The sequence below is a fragment of the Cnephaeus nilssonii genome (assembly GCF_951640355.1).
Source record: "Cnephaeus nilssonii genome assembly, chromosome: 22".
Classification (NCBI taxonomy): domain Eukaryota; kingdom Metazoa; phylum Chordata; class Mammalia; order Chiroptera; family Vespertilionidae; genus Cnephaeus; species Cnephaeus nilssonii.
Genome location: NC_137093.1, coordinates 9,689,291 through 9,705,056, shown reverse-complemented (window position 1 = coordinate 9,705,056; position 15,766 = coordinate 9,689,291). Strand labels below are relative to the sequence as shown.

General features: G+C 44.7%; 1 protein-coding gene across 1 annotated transcript in view; it reads left to right on the top strand.

The window, feature by feature from the left end:
• Positions 1-339: 339 nt before the first annotated feature.
• PTPN11 (protein tyrosine phosphatase non-receptor type 11) overlaps positions 340-15,766 on the top strand; it is a 57,382-nt gene continuing 41,955 nt past the window's right edge. The window contains exon 1 of the mRNA XM_079762976.1: positions 340-543. Coding sequence (XP_079619102.1) covers positions 530-543 — 14 coding nt within the window. The 5' untranslated portion in view covers positions 340-529. The remainder of the gene's footprint in view (positions 544-15,766) is intronic.

Here is a 15,766-nt window from a genome sequence, read left to right as displayed (position 1 = left end):
GAACCGGGAGGTCGCGGTTGGATTCCCGGTCAGGGCACGTGCCCCGGGTTGCAGGCTCGATCCCCAGAGTGGGGCGTGTAGGAGGCAGCCGATGGATGCTCTCTCCTCGTGGATATTTCTATCTCTCCCTTCCTCTCTCTGAAATAAACAAAAATACATTAAAAAATAATAAAGGAGAACATGAGGGTGCTGGGGGAACTGAGAGGCGCGGCCCCACGGAGCCACCGCACCGCCTGGACGGCCCGGTCCGGCCGCCGGGAAGCAGGAAGTGGCGGCGCGCGGCGCGGCGACGTCAGGAGGGCGCCCGCGGCGACGGGCGGGGGAGGAGGCGGAGCGAGCCGGGCTGGGGGGCGGCTGCACAGTGTCCGGGATCCCCAGGCCTGGAGGGGGGTCTGCGTGCGGCCGGCTGGCTCTGCCTCCCCTCGTCCGGTCCCGAGCGGGCCTCCCTCGGGCCATCCCGATGGTGACCGGGCCCAGCGGCGCCTGAGCCAGGAGCGCGCCGGTCGCGGAGCCGGAGGGCGGGAGGAACATGACATCGCGGAGGTGAGGAGCCCCAGGGGCCCGGCGCGGCCTCGGCCCGTCCCCCGCCGCGTTCCGTCAGCCCCTCCCGGGAGGGGGCGCCCCGGGTTGGGCTGCGGTCGCTCGTCCGGGGTCGGGGCGGGGGGCCGGGGAAGATGCTTTCCTTCCAACCTCCTCGCCCCCTCGGGCCGGGCCCGGCCCCACCGCGCCCCCACCTCTCGGTCCCCATTCATTTCCTGCCTCCCCGAGTTCCGGCTCCCGCAGCCTTGGGGATGCCGGTCTGGACGGGGGCAGGTAGAGCCGCCGGGGGACCCGCGGACGCCAGCGGCCCGGCCCGGCGCCGCATTCCTGACCCATTGCCTCATGAGAATTGCCTCATGGTGATTCCGAAATAACCCCGCTCGCCCGGGAGGCTCCTGGGCCCGGGAGCCGGAGGGAAGCGGCGGGCGCTGCGCGGGGCCGGGCCCCCGACGGCGGAGCTGCTGGCGGTCACTGCCTCCCGCGCGCGTTTGGGGGCTCCGCTCAGGACCTCTGACCCCTCTAGAGGCGCCTTTGCATCACCCCCTCCCTCCCCTCACGTGCCAGACATGGAAAAACTGACTGTAGCTGCAGCTATTAGAAGTATTTCCTTTCTCAGCGACCTTCGCTTTTGAGAGATGGGAGGGAAGGGAGCTGTATCTCTAGCTGTTGAATCCTTCATCACAGCCTTGAAAGTCGGGTGGCATCAATCACCCGCCGTTTTGCGGATGTGGAAACCGAGGCTCCGACGTAACACGCTAATAAATGACAGGATCTGAACCTTAGAGTCACAAGGAGGATTTGTGCATTAGTGAGATCCTTTGAAAGTTCAGGGTAATACTAATAGCTAACATTTGTTAAGCTGTTACTGTAAAGCCAGACACATCTAATCTTCACTATAACCCTACGAGCTGGGTACTATTACCCCCCGCCCCCCCCCCTTTTAAAATATATTTTTATTGATTTCAGAGAGCACTGGAGAGGGAGAGAGAGATAGAAACATCAGTGATGAGAGAGAATCATTGATCGGCAGCCTCCTGCACACACCCGACTGGGGATGGAGCCTGCAACCCAGGCATGTGCCCTGACTGGAATCGAACCTGTGACCTCCTGGTTCAGCGGTCGAAGCTCAACCACGGAGCTGTGCCAGCCAAGCTATTATCCCCTTTTTAAAGATGAGTAAACTGAGTTTCAGGAGTTAGGCAACTTGCCTAAGGTCACTCAGCCTATAAGTGGTGGAGCCAGAATCCCCACTGTTTAATCACCATGTTGCTCTTGCTATTTTATAATGTTGCTAATCGTTTTTAAGCCTTAATTTTGTTGTTAAAACAGTAGTGTGTGACCTCTTGTTTTCAGATGGCGATCTTGCTATTTTGTATAGCTTCTCTTTTATATACATTTCTCCTATAAGACTCATTGTTTAGTCTTATTTGTCCCGGTATGGTCAATGTCATAGACATTTGAAAAACTGTGTCAAGCTTTTGGGGTTATTTGAATGAGAGACTTTTCAAAATATTAGGAATGTCTTCTCAAAGTACACCTGCACGTTATTTATTGGTGGACCTGGAACGAAAACTGGAAACTTAGGAAGTGACTTGGACAGGTCTGTTGGCAAGTGCTTACAGATCTGGGTAGTATATAACTGCATTTCAACAGAACAGTGTATAGCCTCAAATGTTGTAATCCTTTAGGGAGCTTTTAAATAAAGCAGTTGTCTATTCTTTAATCTGTCAAATAGTCATTGAGCCTTTTGTTCCTTGTGTCTGCTCTTCTAGACAAGTAAAGATCTGCTTCTTTAGGAGACAAAAGCCTGGGGCCTGGGGGTGGGGAAGGGGCAGACTAGTAATAGATCCTACATTGTCCAGCTTGTTAGTCTAGAAGCAGGGAAGTGTGGGTATAGCAAGTGATAAAGATGACAGTTTGAAATGGAGTAATTCCTCCGCTCTTCCAGCTCTCCCTATTATAAAAAAGAAATGTCGCCCTAGCCGGTTTTGCTCAGTGGATAGAGCGTCGGCCTGCAGACTGAAGGGTCCCGGGTTCTATTGCGGTCAAGGGCACATGCCCGGATTGCGGGTTCAATCCCCAGTAAGGGGCACCAGGAGGCTGCCTATCAATGATTCTCTCTCATCATTGATGTTTCTCTCTCTCCCTCTGCCTTCCTCTCTGAAATCAATAAAATATATATATATATATATATATATATATATATATATATATATAAATAAATAAATAAATGTATGCCACCTAAAAAGGTGGGTTCTGAACAACACACATAATTGGGAATTATTATTTTTCAGACTGTAGGTCTGTTTTATTATTTTTAACCAGCTTTATTGAGGTATAAGTGACATGCAGTATAATGTAGTTTGATAAGTTTTGACATATGTATACACTTGTGAAACCACCACCACAACCAAGATAATGGACACATCCACCACTGTGTGAGATGGTTCCTCATGTCCTTTATAATCTCTTCCTCGTCAGGCGACCCCGGTTCTGCTTTGTGCCCCTATACATTAGTTTGCATTTCCTAGAATTTTATATTAATGGAATTTTATATCTGGCTTTTTATGCTTGGCATAATTATGATGAGATTTATCTGTGTTGTAGTATGTGTCAAATAGTTCATTACTTAATTTTGTTGCGTAGTAATGTTCCATTGTATGGATGTACCACCAATTGTTTGTGCATCCGCCTGTTGATGGACATTTGGGTTATTTCCCCGAGTTTGACTATCACAAACAAAGCTGCTCTGATCGTACAAGAGTTTATATGGACATATGCGTTCATTTCTCTGGTAAACACCGATCAGGGGTATGGCTGGATCATATAGTAGGTGTATATTTAACTTTTCCAGAAAGAGCCTAATTGTCTTTCAAAGTGGTTATAGTATTTACATCCCCACCAGCAGTATATAGGAGTTACAGTTCTTCCACATACTCGTCAGCACTTGGTATGATCACTTTTTAAATTTGAGCCATTTTAGTGGGTGTGTCATGGTATCTCATTATAGTTTTTTGTTTGTTTTATTGATTTTGAGAGAGAGAAGAATAGAGAGAAACATCGATGAGAGAGAAACAACAATTGGCTGCCTTCTGCACACTCCCTATTGGGGACCTAGCCCGCAACCCAGGCATGTACCCTGACTGGGAATGGAACTGATAACCTCTTGGTTCATGAGTCCACCGTCAACCACTGAGCCTCACCAGCCGGGCTCTCATTGTAGTTTTAATTTCTTTTTTTCTCGGTGATCATGCCGATCATCTTTTCTTATTTTTAAAAAAATATATATTTTATTGATTTTTTACAGAGAGGAAGGGAGAGGGATAGAGAGCTAGAAACATCGATGAGAGAGAAGCATCAATCAGCTGCCTCCTGCACACCCCCCACTGGGGATGTGCCCGCAACCAAGGTACATGCCCTTGACCAGAATCAAACCTGGGACCCTTCAGTCCGCAGGCCAACGCTCTATCCACCGAGCCAAACCGGCTAGGGCCCGATCATCTTTTCATGTGTTTATTTACTGTCTGTATATTTTCTTTGGTGACATGTTTAGTTGGTCAAATATTTTCACTCTTTTTTATTTAATTGTTTGTTTTCTTAGTATTGAGATTTGAGAGTTCTTTATTCTGGATACAAGTCTTTTATCAGAATTACAAATATTTTTCTCTTAGTCTGTGTCTTGTCTTTTCATTTTTTAAAAACAGTGTCTTTTGAAGAATAGAGGTTTTTAATTTGGATGAAGTTTGTGTATTTTTTTTTTAATGGATAATGCTTTTGGTGTCATTTCTAAGAAATCTTTGCTTAACTCAAGATTCAAATGTTTTTTTACAAGTGTTATAGTTTTAGGGTTCTGATCCTCTTTGAGTTAATTTTTGTATATGGTATGAGGTGTGCATACATGTTCTCTTTTTGGCATATGGATAGTTATTCCAGCACTATTTGTTGAAAAGACTGTCTGTCTTTTTTTTTTTAAATATATTTTATTGATTTTTTACAGAGAGGAAGAGAGAGGGATAGAGAGTTAGAAACATCGATGAGAGAGAAACATCGATCAGCTGCCTCCTGCACACCCCCCACTGGGGATGTGCCCGCAACCAAGGTACATGCCCTTGACTGGAATCGAACCTGGGACCCTTGAGTCTGCAGGCCGATGCTTTATCCACTGAGCCAAACCGGTTTCGGCAGACTGTCCGTCTTTATTGAACTTGTACCTTTGTTGAAAATCAGTTGTCCATTTATATGTGGGTCTATTTCTGGACTCTATTCTGTTATATTGGTCTGTTTGTCTCTCCTTATGCTAATACCACATGGTCTTGATTATTGTCTGTTTATTTATTTACTTTATATTTTTGTTGATTTCAGAGATGAAGGGAGAGGGAGAGACAGAAACATCGGTGATGAAAGAGAATCAGTGATTGGCTACCTCCTGCATGCCCCATACTGGGGATCGAGCCTGCAACCCAGGCATGTGCCCCGACCCTGGAATTGAACTGTGACCTTCTGGTTTACAAGTGGATGCTCAACCATTCAGCCACGCCCATTGGGCCTGAATATTGTCGCTTTATAACAAGTCTTGAAATCAGATAGTGTTAGTCTTCCAACTTCATTCTTCTTTTTCAAAGTATTTTTAACGTCAGTATTAATTCATTCAACAAGTAGTTATTCAACCAGGCAGGATAAAGCAGTAAGATGGGCAAAGATTGCTATTTCTGTGGCTGAGAAAGAGAGTAGACAAACACATGAATAAATAAGATAATTTCAGGTAGTAATAACTGCTGGGAGGGGAAAAAATAAGCCAGAAATGGGGAGAATGTGGTTGGTTTTGATTAGGGGTTTAGGAGACGTCTTTTTGAAGAGATGATCATATGAGCTGACTCCTGAATGACAGGTAGTATTCTGAATTTTGTTTTGCTTAATTATTAAAATAATTATTTTTGATTCATGTATAGGGTTTAGATTTTGTGTAGCATTCAGTATTAAATGTCAGTATATTCAGTGTGCTGGTAACTCTCAATATCACAGGCACGGAAAGGAAGGCACTGAGAAAGCAAATGACATTTTCCCAAATAATTTAGCGATTGTAGTACTGAATTCAGATTTTGAGATTGCCTGTCTGCCCTACTCTGCCTTGTTCCGCTGACAAAACTGGCCGCGTTTTCCATCTTCCTTCAGCATCCTTTACATTTGCTTTTGTTCCTCTGAAAATTCATGTCTGATGACTTGAGCTGCGAGGAGCAGAAAACAGCTCGTTCTGAGACTTGGCTTTTGGTGTATCTGTTGTAGGTCAAGTACATTTTGTCCCAGGCTCTCCCTGGTGGCCATGTTTGTTTCTCTCCCGTGGGAGTAAATAAACGTGCCTTGCTGAAAAAATAACAGTTCTGTGTCTTTCCAGTTGAAACTGGATGTCTGTATTAATGTCACGTCCTGAGGTAAGCCCAGGTTTTTGGCCAGAGCTGCTCAAGTGCAGGGGCCGCTGCTAAGATTACTTACCCTCCCTGCACGTGGTCAACGTGGAGACTGTTGGTGAGTCCCACAGGATCCTGGGAAAGCAGAGCCAACGCCTGTAGGGAATCTGTTACCCTACAGGACAATAGAGGACACTGCTGATTCCTCTCCCCTTTGGGAAACACCGAGGGCCCTTGCCATTCAGTGCTGACCTTTCTAAGAAAGGGAAAGACACATAAGGAAAGGAAAGGCTGATAGGAAAGAAGTTGATTCATTTGAAAGATGGTGTTGGAGGAGAGCCCTAGGGACTCAGGACAGCCAGGGAGAGGAACAAGTGGGTCCTAGAGCAAATTAAGCCTGAAACCTTGCTGGAGGCAAAAATGACAAAACTGAAGCTGCCCTACTCCGGTCACATAATGAGAAGGCAGGGTTCTTTGGAAAAGACAGTAATGCTGGGAAAAACAGAAGGCAGCAGGAAAGGAGGAAGACCAAATATAAGATGGGTTAACTCCGTAAAAGAAGCCGTAGGCATGAGTCTATAGGAGCTGAGTAGGGCTGCTGAAGACAGGAGCTTGTGGACACCGCTCACTCATAAGGTGACCAGGAGTCTGGCCGGCTCAATGACAGGGAAGACACCAAGGCGAATACTGAAGTCTGGCAGGTTCTGTCCTAGCTGTAGGCGGCAACCAAGGACTTGAGACTCCTGAATGGATTCAGACATCCTAAAATGCAGCCCAGTTCATTACTGAGTTTTGGAGGGTTGTGTGCATTTAGCAAACCCGTATGTACTGTGGGCCCTGGCAACAATGAAATATGAAAGATACAACTCATGTTTGCAGAGACCATTGAGTGCATAGAGGGAGACAGACTTCATATGCCAACCTCAAATGCGTTTGATGAAGGTAGCATCAAACTGAAATAGAAATTTGTCAATATAGAACATACTGTTTAGAATACACATATACTTGTATCTGATACACACAGACATACACATTGTATATGTCTGTCTATACACACATGCATATATGCACACACATTTATTTGAAAGATAATGGACTATAGATTCAAGTCTTCTTTTTAAAAAATATATTTTATTGATTTTTTATAGAGAGGAAGGGAGAGGGACAGAGAGCTAGAAACATCTATGAGAGAGAAACATCTATCAGCTGCTTCCTGCACACCTCCCAGTGGGGATGTGCCTGCAACCAAGGTACATGCCCTTGACCGGAATCGAACCTGGGACCTTTCAGTCCGCAGGCCGACACTCTATACATGGTTAGGGCTAGATTCAAGCCTTTATCCCACCGACCCACTCTAATGAAACATGGGTCCATTCATTCAAGAACTATTTATTGTGGGATTACTAAGTTCCCGGCACTGTGCTAGGCATTGGGTGTTCCAGGTTTTAGGAAACAGGCATGTGCAAAAGTGCTGAGGTGGGGAAGTTCGTGGGGGTGCTTGAAGAACAGAAGGGAGCACATGCAGGAGCTATGAGACTGGGGACATAGGTGGGGGCTGGAGCACACAGGGCATTTTAAGGTCCTCAGAGAGGAGTGGGGATTGTGTTTTAAGAGCAGTGCAGCCCTGGCCAGTGTGGCTCAGTTGGTTGAGCATTGTCCCATGCACCAGAAGGTTGCCCGTTTGATTCCCGGTCAGGGCATATACCCAGGTTGTGGGTTGACAGGAGGCAACCGATCCATATTTCTCTCTCACAAAGATGTTTCTCTCTCTCTCCCTCTCCCTTCCTCACTCTCTAGAAATCAATAAAAAAAACCATCTTTTTTTTTAAGAGCAATGCAAAATCATAGGAGGATGTGATCAGGGAAGCAGCATGAACTGACTTATTTAGAAACACCCCTCTGGCTGATGTGAAGGAAGGATTATAGGAGGCAGGAGTGGACTTGGAGCACAGACAAGCGGCAGAGAGACCTTGAACTAGGTAGGGTAGGTGCCATTCGCCGGAAGACTTTTGGAGGCAGCTTCCTTTTATTGCCTTGTCAGCAGAGCAGAGATGCTGACCAATGAAACTCCATGAGAAGGTAATGATTCATAAAGACATAGCTGTCGGCTCCCATGAAAAAGCTGCCTTAACTTTTTCCCCTAGCCTGTGTTCCTTAGAATGCTTGTCCCTATGGACTGCCCCATCTTCATGGCTTATCCTTTCCCTATAGAATATTAAATCTTAATTATAAAAGAGGAAAATTCTTACAATCTGCAGAAAGTGCTGAACTTTAAACTTTCTCCCCAAGGACAAAGATAATGATTTTTTTCTGGAGCTGTGAGTAAGAAAGATACACCCACTATCACTTTATATTTAGACAAGAAACTGAAATTAGACTTTGGATCTCTAGTTTAAACTCCCTTCCAGGCATAGTAGCCTTGAGAATAAGTTCCTGAAATTATTGGCCTGCTTGACTATTTCCCCACATCACTGGGGGGAAGGGGTATGTAGATAAAATATTCAGCATTGTATTTTCTTTTCGGTTCATCAGCATTTTTTAAAAGACATGCTTGACGTAAATAAAGTCCCTAGCCTCAGAGAGCTAAGCCTTTGCAGGATCTGCATTCACTAATGAGAGCATTTGATTTCTGGTGTGATTTCCCGACGAAAAGTTTGGGTTTTTTAAACTTGCACAGGCAGGAATTCATCTCTTGTTTCTTCAAGCCCACTCAGCACAGGGCTCATGCGTTTTAGACATTTCGTTTAGACATTGGTTTGAGGCTCTTTTTCACAAATGGTGGTGGTGGGGTGTGTTTTTATCTCTTTCTGTGAGCCAGCTGCTACCCACTTGGGCCATGTTATGACCTGAGAGCCTTACTAATAACAGACAGTGCTCAGAGTATGGCTAGTTAGAAGGAATTGTCCGGGGCGGGCAGGTTTGTAGATGTTAAGACCCAGTGAGAGGAGGATGTGCTTCCCATCCCTTCTCTATATGCCTTTTCTCCACCCCCCACCTTTCAGTGTTTTAGCCTACCTGGTTTTTCTTCACGCCCCACAGATTTATTCGTTCAATAGTTACTCATATAGTGCCTACTGTATACACGGGGAGGACTGGAAATTTATGTTTCTTCTCATCCTGTCTGGACACACTGTATTAATCACCTTGTTGATAAACTCAAATGGAGTCATCCTGATTTGCCTTTTCCCCTCCTTTCAGATAATATAGGTACATTTATGTAACTTTTTTTTTTTTTTTTGGTAGACTAAGCTCTATTGTTTGCATTGCTCTAACCAACTAGGTGGGGGATGAGGTTGGGGCTTAGAGATGTGTGGTCTTAGTACCCAATATTACAAGTGATTATAATCCTTGAGGCCAGCCCTATAATATAATATTAATTCTGTTAATCCCACTGTTCTCTGCCCTCACTGCAATCTCAGGGATTGAATGAACTCTCACAGCTAGCTACTTATTAAGTGACAAGCCTACTGTGAATCACAAAATTGTCAGTGATTGGACACAAGTATTAAACATATAATTGGGAAAGAGTTTTTGATCATTACAAATGCTTTTTGAAAAAAAGACCTAGGGAAGGAGAGTTTACAATATATATCAAAGTTCAAGTAGATGGGTTATAGAATAGAAATTTTAGTTTTTAATTTTGTGCCCTTTGAAATAACGTAGGGACAGTCCCTGAAGCTGTGAAGTTAAGTTTATGAAAAGGCAGCATAACGTAAGTGGTACCTATGTCAAAATGGCCTCTGTGAAACTGACATAATTATGCAGGAGAAGAATCTGTCCTGCCATATCGTCCACCAAAAATAACAGTGATAACAGCAGTGATAACTAATGTTTATTAAGCCTTTACCCTGTCCATCCTTTGTGCTAAGTGCTGGTTACTAAGTTTCCCCTGTAAACATCACTCACCTCTGTTCACTCCTAATAACATGTTAGGTAAAATTATAAGTTGTAAAATAAATAATATAGTTTATTTAATCAAGGGGTGAAGAGACCACCACCTGCCTTATCTCCTGTTGCCAGTCTGCCTGATGGGTGTGGTGGTAGTTTCACCTTCAGCACTTGTTGTTTCTAGCATTCAGTTAGTTCTTACCTGAGTGGTGGTGCTGAGGACCATATTTCCTCCTATGTGTATGCTACCAACTATAGTAATTTTTTTTAATCCTCATCTGAGGATATTTTTCCATTGATTTCTAGAGAGAGTGGAAGGGAGGGGGAGAGACAGAGAGACACCCAGGGCCGGGGATTGAGCCTGCAATCCAGGTACATGCCCTTGACTGGAATCGATCCTGGGACCCTTCAGTCCGCAGGCCAAAGCTCTATCATCTGAGCCAAATCACCTAGAGCCCAACACAGTAATTTAAAAAGAATTTAATTGATTTTAGAGAGAAAGGAGAGAGAGAGAGAGAGAGAGAGAGAGATTGATTTTGATTTGTTGTTCCACTTATTTATACATTCATTGGTTGATTCTTCTATGTCCCTGACCAGGGATCAACCTGCAAACTTGGCGTAATAGAACAATGCTCTAACCAACTCAACTACCTGGCCAGGGCCTAACTACAGTAATTTTATTTTTTAAATTTTTAAATTTTTTTTATTTCAGAGGGAGAGAGATGGAGAGAGGTAGAGAGATAGAAACATCAATGACGAGAAAGAATCATTGATTGGCTGCCTTCTGCACACCCCCTGGGGGGGGATCAAGCCCACAACCCAGGCATATGCCCTTGGCCAGAATCGAACCTGGGACCCTTCAGTCTGCAGGCCAACGCTCTATCCACTGAGCAAAACCGGCTAGGGCCTAACTACAGTAATTTTAATAATAATTTCCAAAGTGAATGTCTAAGGCATTTGTGCAAAAGCCAAAAACTTGTCCCAAAGCCTCCCCATGCATTTGGAATCACCAAATTTACATATATATATATATATAAAATCAGAGAAAATGGCTGTTCTTTTGAAATAGTTTTTGTTTATTTTAGAGAGAGGAAGGGAGAGGGAGAGAGGTAGAAACATCAATGAGAGAGAAACATTAATATCTTTTAGCTGACTCCTAAAAGATCCACCAGGGATTAAGCTGGGTATGTGGCCTGACTGGGAAGTGAAACAGCCACACCTGCTGGGCAAATTTTGATATTTTAATTGAGAAGAGAACCTTTGCCTGCTGCCATCTGTGCCTCCTCCTGACCGTGCAGGAGCCATCCTGTGACATGACCTAGGTCAGATGGGGAACTGTGTAGATGTGGGAGAGGCCCGGACGGGGCTCACCCAGGGCTACCCTTTTCCTTCCCTTCCAGCCACAGGTATTTATTAAGGAACAGAGTGTTGACTCCTTACCAGGGGCTCCACGTGGGGGAGATGTAGACAGTTTCTCTGCCCTCGGGAGCTGCCCGTCCAGCCTGTGACCTGGACACTGTAGAAATGTGTGATTGGGACCCGTGTTGGTATCACTGAGGGGGAGCTTGTGGCACGTGGAGAAGGTGGGATAGGGGTGGGGATCTGAATGTGGAGAAAAGGAAGTGTAGAGGCCCCGTGTGGCACATTTAAGGAAAACAGGGGGGTCACCAGAGCCGGAGAGTCAAGTAGGGGCCAGACCTGGTGGGACCCGCTAACATCTGTGATTTAATTGTATTTTTTTTCTGACTGAAAACGAAATTTCTAGTTCCCAAGGTGAAATTTTACTGGCTGCTTCTGTGCCAAGCATTTTATGTGTATAATTTATTTCCATCTCACAGCAGTGCTACATATTAAGTTTTTTTTCTAAGTTTAGCCAGAAACCCAGAAGCTGTAAAAGAAACATCTGATAAGTGTAATCATGGCCAGGTAGATTTCTGTGGGGAGAAAGATACCACAGATAGTGAAAGGGGATAACCCTAAGACAGATATTTGCCACGCTTGTAATAAAGAATCATTTTCTGTTATACGAAGCACTCCTTTAAATCAGTAAGAAAAAAAAATCCAATAGAAAATGAGCAATGAAAACTGGCAGCTCACAGAAAAAGGGGGAGGGGGGAAGTGGGCAGAAAACATGAAAAAGTGCTTAGTCTCTCACAGAAATGCAAACTAGAATGGTACAGTTTTCCGTGAAGCAGAATGGACAAAGATGAAAACGTTTGATAATGTATGTGGTATTGGTAAAAGTGAGAGAACACAGGGACTTTCACAGTCAATTTGTGGAAGTTGAAACTGGTGTCTCCTTTGTGTGCAGTTTGGCAAATTTGTCAAAGTAAAAAGAAAAAGTCTTGACAAAGCAATTTTTATTTCTAAAAATTTAATTTATAAATATACTTATAAAAGTGTGTACAGATGCTTGTAAAGGATGGGTTCTCCTGTGTTATTTGGTTAATCCTCACCTGAGGATATTTTTCTATTGCTTTTTAGAGAAAGTAGAAGGGAGAGGGAGAGACACATTGATTAGTTGCTTCCAGCACATATCCCAACCAGGGCCAGGCCGGGGTTTGAGCTTGCAACAAGGTACATGCCCTTGACTGGAATCAAACCTGGGACCTTTCAGGCTGACACTCTATCCACTGAGCCAAACCAGCTAGGGCCTGCTGTGTTATTTGTAACTAGAGGCCCGGCGCACGAAATTCTTGCACGGAGGGGAGGGGTCCCCTCAGCCCAGCCTGCACCCTTTCCAAATCTGGTACCCCTTGGGCGATGTCCAACTGCTGGTTTAGGCCCGATCCCGGGGATCGGGCCTAAACTGACAGTCAGACATCCCTCTCACAATCCTGGACTGCTGGCTCCTAATCGCTTACCTGCCTACCTGGTTGCCCCTAACTGCCCTACCCCCCTGCTGGCCTGGTCACCCCTCACTGCCCCCCCCTGCCAGTCTCATTGCCCCCAACTGCTCCCCCTGCCGGCCTGGTTGCCCCCAACTGCCCCCCTCTGCCAGCCTGGTCACTCCTAACTGCTCCCCCCACCGGCCTGGTCGCCCCCAACTGCCCCCCTATGCTGGCCTGGTCGCCCCTCACAGCCTGCTGTTCAGTCATTTGGTCATCCCTCACTAACCTCCCTGCCGGCCTGGTCATAGGCAGCCATCTTGTGAGGGTGTGAGGGTTAATTTGCATATTACCTCTATTATATAGGATAATAAAAACCTAACAATAATATGAGTATCCTGGAATAGGAATTAAATTATGGATGGTGTATTCATACAATGAAATATTGTGTAGCTATTAAAAAGAATGTACTGCCAGGTTGATGTGGCTCAGTGGTTGAATATGGACCTATGAACCAGGAGGTCACAGTTCGATTCCCAGCCAGGGCACATGCCTGGGTTGTGGGCTCGATCCCCAGTAGGAGGCATGCAGAAGGCAGCTGATCAATGATTCTCATCATTGTGTTTCTCTCTCTCCCTCTCCCTTACTCCCTCAAATCAATTAAAAAAAGAATGTACTGTTATAGAAAGATCTGCAAGTTGCAGGAGGTGAAGAAGATCAGGAGGATTCTGTGTGTGTGTGTTTCACACAGGCGGGCTTGGAGGCAGCAGTGTGTTTGCACACATGCACACATAGATAAGTTTTTATATGTTTAAGCATGAGACGTTTCTTAAAGATTGAGAAACTGCTAACTGTAGATACTTCTGAAGAGTGCACCTGGGAGTCTAAGAGAAGCATGGGCTTTTTCTTTGGATTTCATACCTATTTGTGCTATTATAATAAATGAATTAAAGCGATTTTAGAAAGTTTGTTTTTTTATTCTCCACAAGATCTGAAAGGACACAGACTCTAGGAAAAATTAGAGAATCCCAGAATAGCTGGCTGAGATAAGGAAAGATGAAACGGGAATGAAAGTCAGGATAACTAAATAAAAAGATCTTGAAGGAGGCCATAAGTATCGCACTTGAGGCTGCCATCACAGTGGTGAGGTAGAGGACAAACATGAGAAATGCTTTTAGAACCTTTTTTTTTTAATCCTCACCCGAGGATATTTTTCCCATTGATTTCTAGAGAGTGGAAGGGAGGAAGGAGGGAGAGGGAGAGAAACATTGATGTGAGACACATCGATTGGTTGCCTTCCGCATGTGCACTGACGGGGGCTGGGGAACCTGCAACTGAAGTACGTGCCCTTGACCAGGAATCAAACCTGAGACCCCTCCATCCACAGGCTGATTGCTCTAATCACTGAGCACCTGGTCAGGGCAGAACCTATTTTGAAAAAGAAGGAAGAGATGACAGTGGTGACAGTAAGGGACCAGATCAGCAGATAGATCCTGTGGCCCAGGCTGGATGACCAGTGATTAAAAATGAAGCAACCTCTGAGCCTGCAGTATCCAGGGAAGACTAATAATGGAGTAAGCTGTTGGGAGAGAGCAGCAACACTTCACCTTCCATAGAGGGGAGATAACGATTATTTTCCTTTTACCCTGGCCGGTGTGGCTCAGTTGGTTGCACATCATTCTGTGCATCAAAAGGTATGCTGGTTAGATTCCCAGTCAGGGCACATGCCTGGGTTGCAGGCTCGATCCCTGGTAAGGGGTGTGTAGGAGGCAGCTGATCCACGTTTCTCTCTCACATAGATATTTCACTCTCTCTCCTTCTCCCTTCCCCTCTCTCTCTCAAATCAATAAAAACATATAAATTTTTAAAAAAGAACCTAAGAACTATCATTTCCATTTTGCAGATGAGGAATCTGAGGTGTAAAGAACTTGCCGAGGTCACAGAGCTAGTAAGTGGTAGCACTCAGATGTGCACCTGAGTCTGTGTGATCTGCCCAAGTCCTGTGGCTGTAGGACGCTCCATGTCCTTAATGCATGGTTTATGGCAGATGTTCACCCTGCGCTGTCTCCTTCTCTGTTGTAAAACACTGTGATTGGGCCGATAATTTGTTGAGCAGTCTCTTAAAAGTTCACTTGACTGTCAGTATCAGGACTCTACCTTTAATATTGATTTATGTTCCTGGGAGCATTGAATTAGCCTGTAAAGGTCCAGGATAATTGGACTTTAGAAATGACTCTTCTTACCACAAATCTTGTCCCTCTTGGAGCCCATGAAGGAAATCTTGCTGGAAACTAGAGAGGAACTTTTTGAAGTGAATACCATCTGAACTATTTGAGAGTAAGTTGCAAACTTGATGCCTATTTCTCCAAAATTCCTCTGAGTATTTCCTAAAAACAAGCACACTTGCACACATAATCACACCATCAAAATCAGGGAAATTTGCATTAAACAGTACTATCATCGAATTCCTATCCCCCTTTCAAATTGTTTCTGTAATATCCTTTATAGCAAAAGACAAAACAAACAACAATGGCACCCTTCTTTTTCCTTTGTCTCCCTTCCCTCTGTTCCCTGATAAAGTCCAGAAAGAACCCTGCCTTGTATTACTTGAGTGTTGTTATTGGCCTGCAATCTGGATAGTTCTTTGACTCGTTTTTCACATTTTTGAAGAATACATGTCAGTTAGTGGACTGTCACTCATTTAGGGTTTGTCTGTGTTCCTCATAATTAGATTAGATAATGCGTTTTTAGCAGGAATATCACAGAAAAGACACGGTTCTTCTCTGTGTGTGTTGTCAGGAGGCACATGATGTCATAACTGATCATGTTAACTTTTACCAGTTGATTAAGATAGTATCTTCAAATTCTCTACTGTGAAGTTCTTTAGTATATTTTTCTTGTCAATTCACATGTAATTAGTAAGCATTTTGTGGGGATTGCAGTAAATATTCTGTCTCCCCTGAAATGTTCACCATTAGTGTTAACATCCATTGATGATTCTTGCCTGGATGGTAGTCCCTGGCTGGTGTGACTCAGTACTTACTTGTTCACTTCCACTCCATGTGTTCAGTCTCCTGACCAGGTGGACTGTCGCTTTGGGCTTGA